The sequence below is a fragment of the Galeopterus variegatus genome, unplaced genomic scaffold, assembly GCF_000696425.1.
Source record: "Galeopterus variegatus unplaced genomic scaffold, G_variegatus-3.0.2 Scaffold680, whole genome shotgun sequence".
Taxonomy (NCBI): Eukaryota; Metazoa; Chordata; class Mammalia; order Dermoptera; family Cynocephalidae; genus Galeopterus; species Galeopterus variegatus.
Genome location: NW_007726791.1, coordinates 411058 through 430582, shown reverse-complemented (window position 1 = coordinate 430582; position 19525 = coordinate 411058). Strand labels below are relative to the sequence as shown.

General features: G+C 36.7%; 1 protein-coding gene across 1 annotated transcript in view; it reads left to right on the top strand.

Annotated features, from left to right (window-relative positions):
* The window catches only part of LOC103589377 (transcription initiation factor TFIID subunit 3), a gene marked incomplete at its 5' end in the record, with an annotated part of 51213 nt that overhangs the window by 6309 nt on the left and 25379 nt on the right, over positions 1–19525 (top strand). The window contains one exon of the mRNA XM_008571330.1: positions 5306–5388. Coding sequence (XP_008569552.1) covers positions 5306–5388 — 83 coding nt within the window. The remainder of the gene's footprint in view (positions 1–5305; positions 5389–19525) is intronic.

Genomic DNA, 19525 nt, shown 5'->3' with positions numbered 1-19525 from the left:
GTATTTGCACTAACCTTGGCTATTGAGTGAACTAACTTGGATAGTAAATGATATTAGTAACTATCACTTATTGAGTGCATACAAGTGCCAGGCATGGCCAGAATTTGATTATTTAATCCTCGCTACTCCTCTCAGGGTTTGGTATTGTTGTTCCTACTTTACGGTTGAGAAACCTGTGCACAGAAAGTAACTAGCTGCAGCTGGTGAGTGGAAGCGCTGTGACTTTGCCGAGATCTGTCTGACCAAAGCTTGGGCTCTTTACTACGCAAAGTGACCTTCGCGGGCCAGTCACAGCCGTCTGCTTTGGTGCATCTAAGTGACAGATGCTAATGAGAAGAGTGAGAATGGTTTCACACACTTGAGTAAGGTGACATCATGATCTTATGAAATTTGAGTCTTTGAAGAAACGTTAGATAGTTCCTGCTTAACTGTCTGATTTTATAAAACAGGAAAACGATATCCTCATAGCTTTACTAACTTTAGTAATCAGAACAATTCAAAATTTTAATGTTTCTTTAATCTATCCCCAAATCGTTTAGCATTTTCCTCCAAACTTCTATTGAATTTAAGCAGTTTGTATTTTAGAGAATGAAAGTCTTACTGGTTTCTTCTTTTAACAAAAGATTTTCATCTTTTTTCCTTTCTATTTAAAGTAATATTGCCTCATTTCAAGTCTTTTCTCATCAGCTATCATAATTAACTAGTGAAATGAAAGGTCTTCAGTAAATAACCAGTAAAGGGGGGGAAATATTCCCTTCCTGTTTCTCATAACTGTGTTCCAAGAGGAAACCAGTAACTTAATGTGTAAATGAGTATGTTTGAATTTATAAAAGTTTACCAGGGACCACCTCCCAGACTTGATCTGCATGACCTCTGCGCACTTTCTGGAAGCCTGCACTCTGGTTCAGCTGTCCACCTGGATGCCACTTATACTGAACCACAGCTGCACAGCTGCTTTTCTAAATGGAAATAATGTAGCGACCTTAGTTTTTAAGTAAGACAGCAAGATGGTTGGTAGTCATAGTTCAGCATCCACAGCATTAGCTGATTAAATCTGGTTTTCATCAGTACTGTTTCTGGGTTTATTTCTGACTAGCATAGATTGAAATCTGAACTAGTGCTTGCTAAATTTGCTGCAATCCTAGCTAGTACACATATATGGTAGGGGTTTTTTTTCTTTTTTTTTTACGAAAGGAGTTTAACATTAAATAAATAAATAAATAAATAAGTAAATAAATAAATAAATAAATAAATAAATAAATAAATAAATAAATAAATAAATAAATAAATAAATAAATAAATAAATAAATAAATAAATAAATAAATAAATAAATAAATAAATAAATAAATAAATAAATAAATAAATAAATAAATAAATAAATAAATAAATAAATAAATAAATAAATAAATAAATAAATAAATAAATAAATAAATAAATAAATAAATAAATAAATAAATAAATAAATAAATAAATAAATAAATAAATAAATAAATAAACTTGGACAGATTATATTGACAGAGCTGCCCATTACCTTTGCAGAAAGTCTCTGTCAAAAGATAAACTTTAAAGCTGGAATGCATGAAAGAGTTCCAAGATAGAATTTAAATTTAAACTGATTCTTTATAGATAAGCTTTTTAAAAATCCACCTCTTTGCTTCAAGTCAGGATTTTAAAAATAAATTTCCCCTTTAAATCTCTTGAGCGATTTTCATTTTTTGCAAGGCCGCACTGCTGGTGTCCCGGAAAAATGGAGAGTCAGAGCTTTATCAGTTGGTGCCCTGAGGTATGTGGCAAAGAAGCTAAATCCTTGAAGATTAGCAAAAAAAATGCAGCACATGGCAATAAGGGGCTTATATGACTACTAGTATTAGTTCAGGTGAAAGAAGTATTGCTTATACATAAAACTGGACAAATCCACTGACAATGTATTTTTAGTTAGCTACAAAGGAGTCTTATATTGCTGGACTTTACCTCTTTGGTGAATTGGGAAGCTTAGTAATCCACTGTAAATGCTCTTCTGCTCGCCCCAATTCTCAGCATTACTACAAAGTGCAGTTCTTTTATTTTAACCTAAAAACTCATTTTGTCCCCAGATTTTGGCTTCATGCCATTTAAAAATGTTATTAGTCGTATTGTTTAAGTAATCAAGGTCATTGTCATATAGTTTGTTGTTTTCTGGGTAGTGTACATGAGAAATTATTTTATGATTGTAGGAAATGTCTCTGTTTTTATGTTGATAGGCAAGCAGATAAAGTTAATATAAAGAAAAACCTGGGAAAAAATTTTTATTTAGAAATTGTACTTTCGGGGCCGGCCCGGTGGCGCACTGCTACAGTGCGCCGCTTGGGAGCGCGGTGGCGCTCCCGCCGAGGGTTCGGATCCCACATACAGACCAGCCGCTCACTGGCTGAGCGAGGTGCGGGAGCAACACCGAGGGTTGTGATCCCGTTGCCGGTCCCGGTCCGGTACAGGCGCGACACTGAGGGTTGCGATCCATTGCTGGTCATGAAAAAAGACAAAAAAAGGAAAAAAAAAAAAAGATATTGTACTTTCTATATCTATATTATTAGCATTCTCATTAATCTTTTTCTATACTTCCTTGAATTTTTTCTAGTTAAATCTGATTTAATTTATTTAGGAAAGAAATTGAGTTATTTAAGTAGTTTTTTAGGTAAGGTAACCATATGTTTTGGTTTACCTGGGACAATCTCAGTTTAAACCTGGCATGTGGTATAATTACTGGCTCCCTCTTCCATTCTCAGAGGGGTTTCTGTTTGGATGAGATGGTCACCAAATTACAGATAAAACTTTGAGCTGAGATAGCAGGTACTGAATCATTCATTAATTCAACTAGTTGACTAAATACCTGTTGCCTTCAGGGCACATTCATACTATTTTTAATCTGACTTATAAAAAGTGTCTCCATTTTTGTTTGCTTACTTTTTTACACACTGTATCATTTAACTTTTTTTTAACAGTAGGTCATGAATAGACCATGTCTTGATTCATTTGCCCTGCCAGGCTATTCAAGACAACATTAAAAACTCATCTAGTTTAATTGAGTGGAGGTGAGGCCAAAGTTAATCTCAGCTTCTACATAAATCAGTTACCCTTCCATAGAGAAAAAAAAATTTTTTACAAGTGACCCTAGCCATCTCACAAGTATGTATCATTCATCATAAGAGACTTTGGCCAAAAAAGTGAGTAACTCCATACTGGACTTCAAGCTTACCAGAAAAAGGACTCAAAATGTGTGTCAGAGAATCAAGGAGCAGTGCAGTCGAACAGGTAATGAATTTGGTGTTAGGAGACATGGATTTAGGCCATTTATTTACTAACTTTGTAACTCTGGGAAAATCACTTAATCTTCCTGAGCCTTCCTTACATGGGGATAATAATACTGTCCACACCTACCTTATAGAGTTGTGAAGATCAAGTTGGATATAATATATGTAAGACACATTTTGCTAAGTGCTGTACAAGTATAAGTTATAATTATCATGTAGTATGGTAATAGAAATACCTCTCTCCCCCCAAAAAAAGAAATAATGAAAGTTAAGGGCTGGCTGGTTAGCTCACTTGGTTAGAGTGTGGTGCTGATAACATCGATGTCAAGGGTTCGGATGCCTCTACCAGCCAGCCACCAAATAAATAGGTTTCTTAGGTAGATTAAATCATTTGTGGCATACCTGAGTATAGAGTATCTTAAGCACTTAGTATGTCAGACCCTATGATAAGCACTGGGAAATAGTAATAAACAAAACAGACATGGTCTCTGCCCTTATCTGGGTTAGCTGGTAATCCAAATAAACAGTATCAAAAGCATAGATGAAGTTGGAATTTTTAAGAATTTTCTGGGCCGAGCCCATGGCGCACTCGGGAGAGTGTGGCGCTGGGAGCGCAGCAGCGCTCCTGCCGCGGGTTCGGATCCTATATAGGGATGGCCAGTGCGCTCACAGCGCTCACTGGCTGAGTGTGGTGCGGCCGGTCTCAAAAAAGGACAAAAAAAAAAAAAAAAGAATTTTCTTTGGTATCACTCAATGCTCTGGAGGATGGTTTTAGATTGGTTCAGGATGTATAGTGTAATAACCAAGAGGCAAGAGAGTCAAGGGCACCTGCAAGATAAGTTCAACAGGTGTGTTTTAAGCACCTGCTGTGTGCCTGGCACTGCTCAGGAGAATGGCTGAAGCAGCAGACCTTGATGTGATAACAGGAAAAAATTCTGGGAAGAGACTGGTAAATACACATGAGAAAGTAGTAGATTTGATCCATGTGCAAGATAACTGTAATACAATATCTTGAGCATTATTTTATGTATTCATTTTCCTTTGGAACCACTACACTGTTCCATGATGATTTAAATCTCGAGCTTGAAATATATCGATCAGTGATTTGCAGCTAGTTGTCAGAGACTGATGGTGGACTACTTGCATATAACAGTCTGAGACCAGGGATATTAAACATCTGGCAGTGCCTGGGACAGTCGAACACAACCAAGAAAATCCCACCAAAAGTGCCAATCAAACCCCCATTGAAAAACTCTGATCTAGGTAATAATTTGGAACTCCAGAGCTTTTGTTTAGTTTGTTCACTCAAAATATTTATTATACCTTGAGATCTCCAAACTGAAAATTGTGACAAGACTCTTTACCATCATACTTAATTACTTTTCTGGGACCGACTAGTGTCTCAAATGTTTCTGAAGTCTTCAACTTATTCAGCAGTCATTGTCTTCACTATAAATCCTTTCTAAAAGAAAGAGACTGTGTTTTTTTCTTTTACAACACTTCAGATCTTTATACTGCTAGCCCAAAATGGAGCAGTTTAACTCTTTAATACACTTGGTGTTTCAGCTTTCTCATATGATAATGAAAACTGAAGACGAGTTGAATGTTTGTCAAGTCCCATAAATAGATGCATTTTATCTTATAGGGAAGATATCATTGCAGTTTTTTCTATTTATGTTAAGTCTGGCAGTTACTTTAAATGTTCCACCAAATAATATAGATAATTCTGTTTTAAAAAAAATTCTAACAATGTAGTAAAATCCAAGCAATTAACTCAAACTAATAAACCACAGAAATAACTACTGTACTTATATAATGTGATTAAAGTTCACAGAATTTCTCATGATGCCAGGTAGCCTTCAGCTGTTGAGAAACAAAACCGCACCTAGCATTTTAGCCATATTTGATACTTAAACTTGTTATTGAGTTTGTGGGGGTGGGAAGGTGGGAGAAGTAGTAGGAGGTATTTCGTTAAAAAATATTCTGAACTCTAATGTACTACTAATAACTTCAACAGATAAAAGTGGAACCTGTCACTCCAGCCCCCAGTCCAGTTATCCCCAGATTAACCCTCCGAGTTGGTGCTGGTCAAGACAAGATGTAAGTATAAACGTTTTGAATCCGAGCAAAATGAGTGAAACAACCTTCTCTACCCTTTCCTAGTGGATTTAGAACTCAACAAACCTGTTCCAGGTATGAACACTTAGAGTCAAGCTTTATTTTGAAAACTCTTTATTTTCAAGTTTTTATTGGTTTCTTCCTCAGAGTTAACACTTTAGCATATAGGATCCTTTTTTTTTTTTTAACCTTTTTCTCTTTTTTAAAGACTAGCACATGCCATCATTTCTGCATAGTGTTTAAGGTTCTGGTTATCTGAAAATTAAGCTATGTATTAAATGGATTGACTGCCATATAACACCAGGTGGATGTAATGTTATCCTTTCTTGAGTATGTATCTCTCTCACCGTGGCAAAGAAGGAAGGTTCTCTTCTTGCTCAGGTGGCACATGGCTTTATTCTGCACCTATAAAACAAAGATAATGCCAAAGGCTTGGTGAAACAATGTATAATAGTAATAGAATAGTTTCCCACTCTTTTTTTTTTTTAGGAGAGAACTAGAAATTAAATCCAATGTTTGCTGTTTGTCTTAATTTTTACTGAATCATCATATCCTTCTACCCTTTTTAAAAGTACATTAATTGGATATTTTCCTTTTATTCCTTTTTTTTCAGAAGCATTAAGGCTTACAGTGCTTTTACATGATACCAATAAGATAATGGAACTGATTTTTTTTTTTTGTAAATCATGTTGAAAATCATTCTCCTTATTCTAAAAGGATATACTGTACATCATTTAAATGAATTTTACAAGCTAAAAGTATAAATTTACAACCTAATTTTTCCCAGTAAGCCCAAAAATGGGATTTACATGGCAAATGTAGAAAAATATGCTTTACAAGCCATTCCATTTCCATTCAGTGGTTACCCATGAAAGTGAGAGTGGGACCCAGGCATTTATTTAATAGGTAGAGTAGAGAAGAGAAAATTTGCTTTGTGTTCTCAGGAGTTATCTTAAAGTTTGTGTATATTTTATGCTACTGCTTTTATCAACTCCAAGTATAGCATGATGAAAAAGTCCACCATGATTGTGATGGGTGGTAGTAGAGAAGCAAGCGTGTTTTCAGGAGAGTGTATACTCCTCTGAAGATTTAAAGGGAAAATCCAGATGATTCATATTTTTCTTACCTAAATTCTCTGGATAGTTCCACATTACTCTTTTTGGTTGTGCCTGTAGGGATTTAGACAATGGTTGGTAGTACTTCTGACACTTAGAAAATGTAACAAAAATACTGTGGATTCAGTTCTTCTTAAACCAGGTATCTTGTGCATCTAGTTCCCTCTATCTCACCTACAAAAGTTTGAATAATATTCTCATCTGTCAACCGGTAGGTGACAGAGGAGATGGAACCAAAGTAACTCTTCATATCATCTCCTTGGAAATTCTGTGGATGGGTTCATTTCTCTAAGGGGAAGATGTTCTCATTCATTATTCAACAAATACTTTTCTCCTACCAGTTCATATTTATTCCTGTTTTCTCAGTAGCTTACTATGACTTAATCTTTACTTCTATACAGAAGTTTGGCTGGCTCATTCCATTTAGAGAAACAAGGCTTGTAAAAAGGCATTGGTAGTTATATTCATCTCATCTGCCCTAAATATCTTTCAGTCATTCTATTGACTATTTATCCTATTTTCTCTTCTCAATGAATCACTCACTCATACACCTAAGATATTGGAAGATGTGAGAAATAGATTCTATTACTCTGGAACAAAATGTCCACTATCAGGGAAATTATAATACCCAGACATTATAGGTAAATTGCCCCTGAAAGCATAACATTATATAACATGTAAACTTTCAGATATTTAGGTAAATAACGCCCATGTTATATGAAGGATTAATCATTTGACCAAGGACAGATGCAAGAAAATCCTTACAATGAATAAAAATAAATAAGTATATTACATTATGAATTAAAATAAAAGAGGAAGAAAGAGAGAGGCCTAAGTCAAATAGTAATAAGATTTTATGTAAAGTAGAACTTTTTCAGTAAAGTGCTTTTTATTTATTTATTTACTCTGGTCTAAATCAGGGGTCAGCAAACTGTGGCCCTTGGGCCAAACCCAGCCCATTATATGTTTTTGTATGAGCCACAAGCTAAGAGTGGTTTTTATATTTTCTAGTGGCTGAAAAAAATAATGCAAGAGTATTTTTGACACATGGAAATTAAATTCCAATTTCAGTAGTCTTCTACAGCTGTAGAATACGTGGCTTATTCCATGGCGGTGACAATGGGGGAGCACCGGTGGATTTGTATAAGTGTGCCTCTAGTTAGTACACACGTGGGGTGTAATAATACTCTTTTGAAGTGAAATTAATGAGCAGACTGAGATTCAAAAAGGGGGGTTTGCATAGTCTGCGGGTGGTGGTGTTTATTGCTGAAGAACAGGGAGAGAATAGTCTTTCGAAATTATGGGAAAAAGAAAAAGCTTTATAGGGTTCAAATTATACCATCTCGTTGGAAGATCTTTAAAACAATATTTAGTTTCTAAGTCTCAAATAAAGAAGTTACGTCTCCTGCTCTTGATCAAGAAAAGTACTTTGAGGTTAGATTGTTTCCTCTGCTGTCTGTTATTATTATTCCTTAAAGCAAGACGGAGGTAACTTGTTTTTCTCTTGATTTAACATTCCTGCAAACTGTATTCTGAAGGGGTCTATGGTGAGTGCAGTTCCTCCTGGTAGTTTTAAAATTCAAGATGACTTCCCAAGGACCTCAAATTTCTTTAACATGGGTAAAAGAATGGGTTCTTTAGTAATGGGTATCCCGAGTTTCCTATAGTCTGTATTGAAGATGAAACTAAAATCCTAACCCTGAAATTACAATCGCAACACCTATAAAGCTAGTTAGAGTAGTAAGAATGGGGAAACAATACACTGAAGTTAATTGTCGAAATACCTGGTCCAGCCTAGTAGTCAAGTCCTGCCCTGATGCCAAGATAACAGGTAGGTTTCAGCTTGCCCAGGAGCAGCTGCCTGAGAACTCTGCTTATTGATGAGGATCCTGAGCTCCCACCTGGATTTGGGACAGGGAAGGTGAGTGTAAAGTCTGCTGTGGTGGAATGGGCCAGTGACAGCACAGTTGCCATGTTATTTGACATCCCAGCTATATTATTTGCTGAGTTAGTTTATTTTGAGCAAGTGTGGGAAGACTTCATTGGCTAATTTATGGCATTCATTCTTTTGTTCATTTCTGTGAAGTAAGTAGAGTAAGGTAATGGGATGGAGTGTCTTAGGGACAGGGACTGTTTAGGTAGGATTACCAAGAAAGACATGGCAGAATAGGATCTGCAACTTTTCTAAGGTTAAATGTGTGACTGTGTTTATAAAGTGCATAATTCTTTTAAAGGAACCTCATGGGGGAAAAAAAAGGTAATTTTAAATATTGGTTAAGTATTAAGAAAAAATGTGATGTAAATGTGCATAAAGATCTGGGGGTGAATTATGATGGGGATAGGGGAATAAACATTCTCCCCCTTCACATTTCTCAACGGTCTCCTTTCATGCTGTCCTCTCTTAATACTGGAGAGGAAGCTTCTGCCCTTCTCTACCTACCTATGCTCCCTTCCTCTTCTCCAGGTGGCTCTTCCACACGGCTGTGCCGTTTAGGCCGGTAGCTGGGCTCTGTATTGGGGCAGTCGTGAATCAGAGCAGTCCTGCCTTTATTCAGCGAGCTCACCAGGGAAGGAGTGAGTTCACACCTGATGATATATTTGATCAGGTGATACAGGAATCCTTTATGATGCCTTTCAGAGAACAATTCTCTTATCATGATGATTCTACGTTTCCTTTTGACTGAGAGGCCACAGTAGGTATTCTCTTTGACAAATTTAACTTTTTTCAAAATACACAAATTATTTTGAGATATTTTTCAGGGGACACTTTACTGCTAGCAGTAGTTTTCTTTCTGTTAACATTTTGATTTCCAAGGCCAACTAGATTGATTTCTTACAACTCAGGAAATCCTTTCATTCATCAGTCCTCGTGTCATTCAGTTTTGTGCAGGCCACAGAGTTTATCTTATGCCTTGTGCAGCCTTTTAATAGTTGCAGTTTCTGAATTCTTTCTGTATACTGTGAAAGCAGAAACTAAAGCTTTGCCTGTTAGTCTTGAAAAACATAAGGGTTTAATCTTTAAAAACAAAGTATTTATAGATATTTGTTGTCTGTGTGTGATCCAAACTTTATGTTTTTTGGCAGTAGAAGTAGAGAATAATCATGGGCAATTACAAAAATAGTCATTTACAGTCTCTCTAAGGAAAATAGCATTCTATATTTTTAAATGTAGCCAGATTTAGCCAAAAGAACTTTAACAGGATGAAACATGTATAGTGGTATTTCAGTGATAAATTCTTTAGAGGAATATTAGCAAATGGTTTTTATCTCATTTTCTGCACTTTCCTTTCTATACTTGAAATGTTTTTTATTCATTAGTACCTTTTTTACAGTTTAAATGAATTAGAAATAACTTAAAGAGAAGATAGATATATAGTAAAGTGGGAGATAGAAATAAGAAACTAAGATCAAAGAAGCAAATTGATTATTTGTCAAATATGACTATAGCTTCCTAGTAATAACGGCAAAAAGTGAAATACATTTTTAAAAAGGAAGGTGCCTTTCAGTTTCTCAGAAGAGGCAAAAGTTTTCAAGGCACTGGATTTGAAAATTAGTTTCCACATGGAAGCAGATGACAAAGACAAGATCCTCCACAGCAGTTTTTACAGCTGATACAAAAGCATTTTTTTTTTCCTTTTTTTTGTTTTTTTTCCTGACCGGTAATGGGATCGCAACCCTTGGTGTCGCGCCCGCACCGCGCCCAACCAGCGAGCGGACCGGTCTCCATATGGGATCCGAACCCTCGGCGGGAGCGCCACTGTGCTCCCAAGCGCCGCACTCTACTGAGTGCACCACCGGGCCGGCCTACAAAAGCATTTTTAATTGACTGTTTCTTGTGCTGACCCCTAATCCAAGGCAAAGCATAAAAGCACAGTCCAGTGAAGGTGGCTCTTTAAGGAGCTTTCTTGTCTCTAACTGAAACACTCTTATTTTCTTTCTGATATTGTTTGTCAAGATTCTCATTTGCAAGTAACAGAAACCCAAATCCAGCTAGCTTAGAGCAGAAAAGTAAAGAGATATATTTGACTGTAGGTGGGGTGATATGCAGGCTTCCTGAAGTGTTATTAGGGCTCTGCTCACTTTTCTTTTCTCCATCGTGCCTCTGTGTGGTGGCAGAGATGGCCAAGTCACTCCAGGCTGATGTGGTTCTTTGTACTCAAAGTCCCTGGTGAAGCCCCTTCTTCCACAGCAACCGTTATCAGTCCCCATCGAAGATTCCAGCTCACCAGCCCCTATGGTAAGAGAGACAGCCCTGTCAGTAGGAGGAATAATGAATGTGTATAATCAATAAAAATTTTTTAATACTTTTCTTTTCTCCATCGTGCCTCTGTGTGGTGGCAGAGATGGCCAAGTCACTCCAGGCTGACGTGGTTCTTTGTACTCAAAGTCCCTGGTGAAGCCCCTTCTTCCACAGCAACCGTTATCAGTCCCCATCGAGGATTCCAGCTCACCAGCCCCTATGGTAAGAGAGACAGCCCTGTCAGTAGGAGGAATAATGAATGTGTATAATCAATAAAAATTTTTTAATTAAAAAAAGTAATAATAAAATAAAGTTGATAATTAAAATGAAAAGAAAAAGAAGGGGGAATGGTAGGTCCCAGAAGGAAAGGCAGATTCTTTCACCAGAGTAAGGGATGAGGGGCAGGCAAAAACAACTGATAAATTTTTAGTTAGGAGACAGCAGTCAGATTTCATATTTTATAAAAGCATTCTGAGGAGATAGGGCAAAGAAACTTGTTGGCTTAAAAAATGATACTTTAGAAGTAAAGTTCAGGAACATTTCAGAGCATCATCCTGTCAGACGTGGAAGGCCTTTGGCTTTTCTATTTTTAATTCATTTCCCTTCCAATAAAACTGTCTGCTTTTGATTGAAAAGTGTTGATAATTTTCTTTGTTTTGCCCTGGTTAACATGTTACTGAAACTGAAACATTTCATAGGAAGTTTGCCTATGTTAGAAGCTAAGTAACAAGAATAATGACAAAATCTCTCTCTCAAGAATGACTACACTTAAAAAGATAATAAATTTAAATTTTTTAAATGACTGTATTTAAACTTTTTAATGACCTATTTTTAATGCTAATGAAAGTTGCTAATATTACAGATGTAACTTCCTAGTAGCTGAACAGCTGGAACACAAATTGTAGGTTGTATACATTATTCTCGCTACCGACTGTACTTACGAATTCAACAGTCTCAAACCCATGCATCTCAGTTATAGTTCCAAGCCACCTCCGAGAAGAGACAAGTACTTAAAAATTTCTTATTCTTCCTTTTTCTGATTATTTCAGACAGGGAATTCTTGACATCCTTGTATTAGTTTTTCATTTTTACTGACCTAGAATTATAATAAAGCCCCTAAATTTAATTTCTCCCCTGGCACATTGTAGTTTGTTCATTAACACCAAAGATGCATTATGTTTACAAGAAAAAAATAGTATGCTGTCAGAAAAACTGGCTTTTGGTTTTGGGGAAATGCTTTTACTACGCAGTAAAAACAAGTGGAAAGATTATAATCAAAGCATTTCCATCTTACTTGTAAACAATTACAGCAGTTCTTACATGGATGCCACATTAGAAGACTTGGGAAAATTTACTGGATTCCATTCTAATGCAATTAGAGCTAATTTTGTTCTTTAAATGAATAAAAGGTCAGCTAGTAAATCTAGCTTATCTTGAGTCCAGACTTCAATAAATTGTTTTATTTAATTTGTTGTAAAAGATCTTATCCTTAATGGGTCTAGGTCTTATTAGTTCACTTAGGTTTTAAAATATTTATGACCACCTTTTTAGATATGATTTGAATGATAGTTGGAAAGTTTCTCTCTGCAGTGTTATCAAAGCTCAAGATCACTAATTGAGTGAATATAGGAAGGTACTTAAGATTTGTTATCTAGAAAAAGCTGATGTGAACTTCCAGAATGTAAATGTGTTTCAGCCTGTGACAGGCAGAGATAATTTAGCTATATCATGGTAACCTTTAGAATACTATCTGATTATAATTTCCCCTAAAGATCAAGCTGCTCACACCTCTGGCATTTAAAAAGAATATGTACCTACTAATGAAAACACTTAGGCACTTGTATTATTACTAACAACAATGTAGGAAATTCAAATTCTTTGCACTCTGATTTTCTGTCATTTTATGGGTCTATTGTGTATTTGGATCCTCACATGAAGACTTTAGATGGATGGTGTAACATTTCTGATTCTCGATTCCCACTCCCTCCTTTGGTGCTTAAAAGGTGGAAATGACTCACCATGTTACCCATGGCTGTTTGGATTTGCTTTTTGATTTCCAGAACTATGTTTGTGTTCACAGCTTGTCCTACAGGCTCCAAAAAAGAGCATCTCTCTTTGTATTTAAGTTCCCACCTTTCCTGCCTCGCCCAAACTGCTCCCCTGTCTCACCTCCACTCCTCCACACCACCCTCTTCTTCCTTTCCCTCCTGTCTCCTCTTGGCCTTTCATTCTCCCATCCTGAACCTCTCACCTTCACCAAGCCTCCCCTCTGCATGAGAAAAAGGCGTACAACCTCCTCTTCTGATTCTTGCTTCTCAAACCTTATTCTTTATGTGCATTTTCTTACTTTTCACTGCTAAACCCACTACATTCTGGTTTCTGCCCTGGAAATTTTCCTGAAGCATCTCATTAAGATCATTAAATGCAGCCCAATTCCCAAATCCAGAGAACATGCCACAGCCCTGTAGTATTAACCTTTCTGCTGTACAGGACACTGTTTCCCCGAGCCCTTTCTGAAACGTTCTGGTCCTTCGTTTCTCTAAATACTGCACTTGTCTGAGTCTCTCACTCTCTTACCATTCCTTCTGTTTTTCTTTTATAGACTCCTTTATCTTTACCTTCTTTTTCTTCTTGCCCTTGGCCCACTTACTCTGTTCTTTCTCCCTAAATTATCTTACCCACTCTTTAGGTTTCACTTGTACAGTGATGAATCCCAAATCTTTATTTCTAGCTCAGATTTCTCCCCCAAGATTCAGACTAGTCTGCCCAGTTATCTACTAGAAAGTTCTGCCTGGATGGACCAGAGGTATCTCAAACCTAGCATTTCCAAAAGTGAACACACTGTTATTTCTCCCTAGCTGTTTCTTCTTATGTTTTTTAATCTTTTGATGATGAGACCAGAGCCTCTGTTTTCAAGCCATTTTAGGCTTTAAGGTAACTTAAAAGAAGGCAAAGACTATCTGATAATAGATTTGAAAAAATTTATGTATGTCATAATACCAGACTGAACATCCAGGATACTAAGGTACGCATGTCTTTCTAGCTCCAAAAGTTTCCAAAACTGAAGAAAACAGATGAAAGAGAAAGACCCTGTCCTAGGAAGTCTCCCTCAATTTTCAGTTGAACTCTCAGCATCTGTAACTCCTGTTCTGCATCTTCAAGTTTGGATCTCTCCTCGTTGGCTGGACAGAAGTGGTCATTGGTATCAGAGAAGGGGAAGAGATCTATATCCTTATTCACAAGGATCCATCTATAGCTGGCCCCAAGCAAAGATCTCTTTAGCTGGCAAACAGAAAAAGTCATTAGGTACAGAGAGCCATTTGCTTCCTAGAGAGAAAGTACCTGAGAAAGAGAGAAATTTCAAAGTTCTCCACCCTTCAAGCCACGTACCCAGCACCGACCACCCACATTTGTCTGAGCTTAAGTGTCTCCCTCTCACATTAAAAGCTCCAGCGTCACCAGCCAGTCCCAGAAGCATGAAACCCCAGGGAAGAGAGATCGTTCCTCCGTTCTTCCCCGCCTTCCCACCCAATAGCCAGCCAGTCAGTCACTAGCTCCTGCCAGTGTCACCTACTAAAGTTTCTCAGTTCCTTACCTTCTTCTCTATTCCTGCTCCCACTCAAAACTCTTCTCCCTCCAGAGCAATCTATCCAGAACCCTTAAAACCCTTTGGTGGCTTGCTCTATGGTGGCCATGCCAGACTGCTTGCAGTTTCCCACAGACAGCAGGATGTTTTCATCTTCATTTCTTTTTCAAGTGTCCCATCTGCCTTGAATGCCCTCCATCTCCCTACCTCTTCATCAGAGTCACTCATATTCATCTTTTAAAACTGTCATTTGTCATTGGAGGAGTGAACACAGACCACCATCTCATCCCTATTCCCAGCTAGCCATCCCTCTTCCAAGTGCCCGAAATATTCTGTTTTTATACAATTATTCTGCTTGCTACACTTTATATATCTATCCTTATGTGACTGTCTTCTCCCCCAGACCATGAGTTTCTTGGAAATTTGGTGTGTGCCCCATTCACCTTTTATCTCATGTACCAAAGAGCAGGAGATGCAGTAGACTGGCAACAAAGGTTTGTTGAGGTGGACACATGGATTGAGACAGTCTTTCAGCTGTTGAGCCATGGAACTGAATTTCACTCTGAACAAGGTTTCATAGGTTTGGAGAAGTATCAAAACAGACTTTAATGGAGTTACTTTTGAAGAATAGCTGTAACATTAAGAGCAATTGTGTTTTTATCAAGTAAAAACCCCTTAAAATAAGAGGGCTAAAGGGGGACAGGGGAAGCTCACGCTTAGCCCTAATACAATAGAAAACTACATTTGGCATTGACATCTTTTGTCAGAGATTGCTTCTCCTTTCTAACCCTATGGATCTTGGTGTTTTATTGAATTTTAGGGGTAATCTGAATAATAAAAAGATGCTGAATATAAGTTGCTTAAAGGAATTGGTTGGTTAGAGCACAGTGCTGATAACACTAAGGTCCATGGTTCAATCCCTATACCAGCCAGATACAAAAAAAAAGGGAGATGGAAGATCCTACTAATTTTCAAACCTAAATTTTCAGATTTAAATAATATGGAGGCAGTCATTCTATGGTCTGTGTACAACGGAAAAATGTTACCCCTCGATTTGAAAATGAAATGTCAGAGTAGGGTTTCTTTCAAGGGACACTGAATGTCTATCTTTGGCTATCTATGCTGTACATAGCTAGGATTTTAATAAACAGGGATTTCACAGGAATATCTGAGAAACAAAACAACTAAACTCTGATCAAGACATAATAGACCTTCAGTGTTAGCTTTGCATTTTCCTCCTTTTAATTCTGACCGTGAAGATTTGCCTCAGAGATAAATACTTTTCATCAAGATGTTGCCTGTATTCTTTTGTGTTCTTTGGATAAAATCAGGTATAAAAAGCAAAGGGGCTTGTGAAAAACATGTTGAACAAGTGCTACTAAATATTTAAGTACTTGGCTTTGGTTTTTAATTTCTTTATTACGAAAATAATACATGGTCAATGTTTTTTTTTTTTTTTTAAAGAGATAAATTATTTAGAAATGTGTAACTTAGAAGACAAAAGGTCCCCCCAAATTCCATCCTTTCCCCAAGAAAACCACTGGTAACTATTCAGTGTGTATTTCAGCAGTTTTTTAAAAAACAAATTAGGATTATTTTACACATGTTCTTCTACAGCTTGTCTCCCTTCCTCTTAGCAGTAGATCATGGACAATTTCCCATGTCTATATGACATGGAATTTCATTTTACTTTTGTGTCATAATTTATCTTTTCAGTCCCCAATTTTTGGACATTTGAGTTGTTCCAGATTTTGCTATAACAAAGAAACAACATCCTCATACACAGATCTTTGTTTATTCAGATGTTGCTAGGTCAAAGAATATGAACATTTAAAAATTTTAAAAGATAATATGCCAAATTATCATCCAAAAGACTGGACCAGTTAAAATTCCCACCAACAGTAAATGAGAATGAGATGACCTCATATGTAAGAAGAATTAGTTAAATCTGATGGTTGTGAAATTTTAAGAGACTCTGGGCAACTACTAATGATGTTGTATGAAAAGTTAGATCCATTTTTCTCCCTCACTGGCCTGTGAGTTCTTTTTGTAGAAATCTTTCCTCCTTTGTGGGGAGCTTTTGGTTTAAGAATGGTTACCATGTTTACTCAGGCTGTTTCCACATATCTTCTGAACTATGTAGGTCCCTTGTGCTGTCTCCATCTCAGATGGGTTTTTCTTCATTGAGTGCGTTATTCATGTAAAACATAATTCTGTGCATGTTTACTCAGGCTGTTTCCACATATCTTCTGAACTATGTAGGTCCCTTGTGCTGTCTCCGTCTCAGATGGGTTTTTCTTCATTGAGTGCGTTATTCATGTAAAACATAATTCTGTACTACAAATAATTACTTTCTTTGTGGATAGTGTTTGTGCTTTGAAGTTCATGTATCAAATTAATCTGGGAAGGGGACCTGGTAAATATTGTGAATTTATTCGTGTTTGTAAGTATAAAATTTTTTAGAAATAGTTTGGAAGGCCAATATTTTTATGTTGTTGCTGCTGTTAAATCAAGGTTCTCAAGTAGGAATTTTTCTCTGGTCCTTTGGATAGTACTCCCTCTTTGTGAAAACAAGTAATTGTGATAAGCCCTGTGAATTTTTAAAATGATTCATTGTTTGTGCTCTGCATTTAAAAGTTTACTTTTGGATGAATATGAGAATAAGAATTTTTATCTGTAAAAAAAAGCTTCAATGTTCCTATTTGTTGCCTGTTTTATAGTCAATGTGCAGTATAGATTTTTTTTCTGGGCATTTTGTAGAATATGTTGTATCAAGCTTAGCATTGCCCCAAGTGGTGGCAGAGGTGGCCTATTGAGAATTGAAGCATGTGTTCTACCAGTATTTCATCTTACAGGAAACAGGCCCAGGAGTCCCAGAGCAGGCTGTCAGTGGCCCAGCTGAGATCATGTGTCCAGACCAGAACAATCACTGTAGCTAGGGAGTTGTGATGCTCTTATTGGACTGGTTCATGTGTCCAGCTTGGAACTAGGGGTAGGAGAAAGCCTACCCAAACATGTGGCTTGAAAGGAGGGAGAGAGGACTAGAGGGAGGAGAAGGGCAAGTAAGTGCTGCACAGAAATAGACACACAGCAGTGGCAGTCCTGCAGGGCACAGTTAACTTGTAAGTTCTCTTCTTCTGTTTTGCTTGGACCTTCTGGTATGCTGACTGTTAGAAGCCACTAAATTTTGGTGCTGATAACACCAGGGTCAAGGGTTTGGACCCCATACTGGCCAGATCCCCCCCCCTCAAATCCACTAATTTTTTTTGTGTGTATGTATATATATATATTTAATGGTGCTGTGTGAAGCATCTATTTGCATCATTTACTTGTGAATCTTTTCTTCCATAAATTTCTTTGCTGTTTTAAATTTCTTATGAAATACAATATTAGGCACCATGAAATCACTTAATCAAATATAATATTGTTTGTTTGGAACTTCAAATTATATAAATCATTAGTAACATTAGTAGGCTTTTTGAAAGAAAATTTTGGAGTTTTCCCATATAGTGCTGTATATATTGTAGATACTAAATTGAAATTTATTTGATAGAAACTACAAAATTTGTGTTACCTTGCTGTATGGGCATATTTAAAAGCTAACATCCTATTTTCTGGAGACTGTTGTATACCAATAATATTTACCATGCTAGGAATCATAATCTCCAGCAATTCTTTTACAGTATCTCAGTGTTTGGTACAAAACCCATTGACTCCAGATGCAGATAATATTAACTGGGTAAAAGAAATGAGACAGTAACTGGTACTGGTCCATGATCCAAAGTTTGAAAAATAATGTTCCAGGTATACATGTCTAAATCATGTTTGTGATACAATATACTTATCTGGTTTTGTTTTTCTAAAGTTTATTGTGATTTAAAGATCTTTAAAATTCCCTTCAGAATTACATTTTTTTTCTAATAAACCCAGTTAAAATTAACTGTATATATTTTAAAGGGATTGGTTTAGTTTTTATTTTAGATGAACTATTAGAGCACTTCTGGCTAATGTTGGACATTAACCTGTTTTTAAACATAGCTTTAATATATGACCCAATTAAGAAATGCCGATTGATCTATATATGGACATATGAGTTCTGCTAAAACACAGAGGAGCATCGAGTCGTAAGTGTTGTTAGGCCCACACTTTCTGAATTAAGATGAACAGAATGATTACATCACAGTTTTAAGTGGTAAATGGCCATGTTCTATTTTTTTCTCATCAAACCAAAGACAAGTGAGTAAGGCAGAATATCTTGCTACTTTTTTATTGTTTTCATCATTTTGTTTATTTGGCTTATAATAAATACAAGGAAATTCACATTTGCCTTATATTTAGACTGCTTTCAAAGTATGTTGACAGGGTAAATTTTGAATTACCTCTGCTTCTTTTTTCTGGCCTTTCTAGCATGGACTGTTTTTCTGTATGCATGCATACCTCTGTAAATTTGTACATGTGTTTTATTGAAAGTATTATCATTACTCATATTTTAAGGAAAGAAATTAAAAGAAGAAAAATAGCTCTTAAAAAAGGAATACTTCTTCAGATTGTAGGGCCTTTGGCTGTTCTGCTCATTCGTGCTCCCTATGATAAACATTCAAATTAAAGCAATTCAGAGATTACCTATCAATTCAAAGTTTTCTGCCACCGCAGGGCCTGTGTTGCTGGTCTGGGCAGGAATGGGAGGGAAGAGGAGAAAAGCATCAGAAGATGCTCTGAAGAGCCCAGTTCTGAGATCACATTCTTGGAGTCAGATCCTGAACAGTCCTCACAAGAGAAAAAAAAATGCGACTGGCTTCCAGTCTTTCTTGATATGTCTCTCCTGCTAAGGTTTGAAACTTCTCTTGCCCTCCTAGGACATCATTGATGTTAGAGGATACTAGGAAAAACTTTGAGCAAATGAGAGGACCAAGATCTAAAGGAGCTCTCTAACACTCACAAATAAATTCTTTATTCAGGCCTTTAAGTGTTTAGGAGCTACCATGACCTTATCTTTTCTTTCCTTTTTCTTCCTCTGTCTCTTTCTTTTAGAATGATCTTAACTTTGAGTGTAAATCTAAAGTCAGTAGAATAATTTCAAATCTTCTCTTGCCTCAGAGAAAATTTTAGAAACTTTCGTGTGTGTGTGTGTGTGTGTGTGTGTGTGTGTGTGTGTTACTTCAAACTCCCTTGGACACT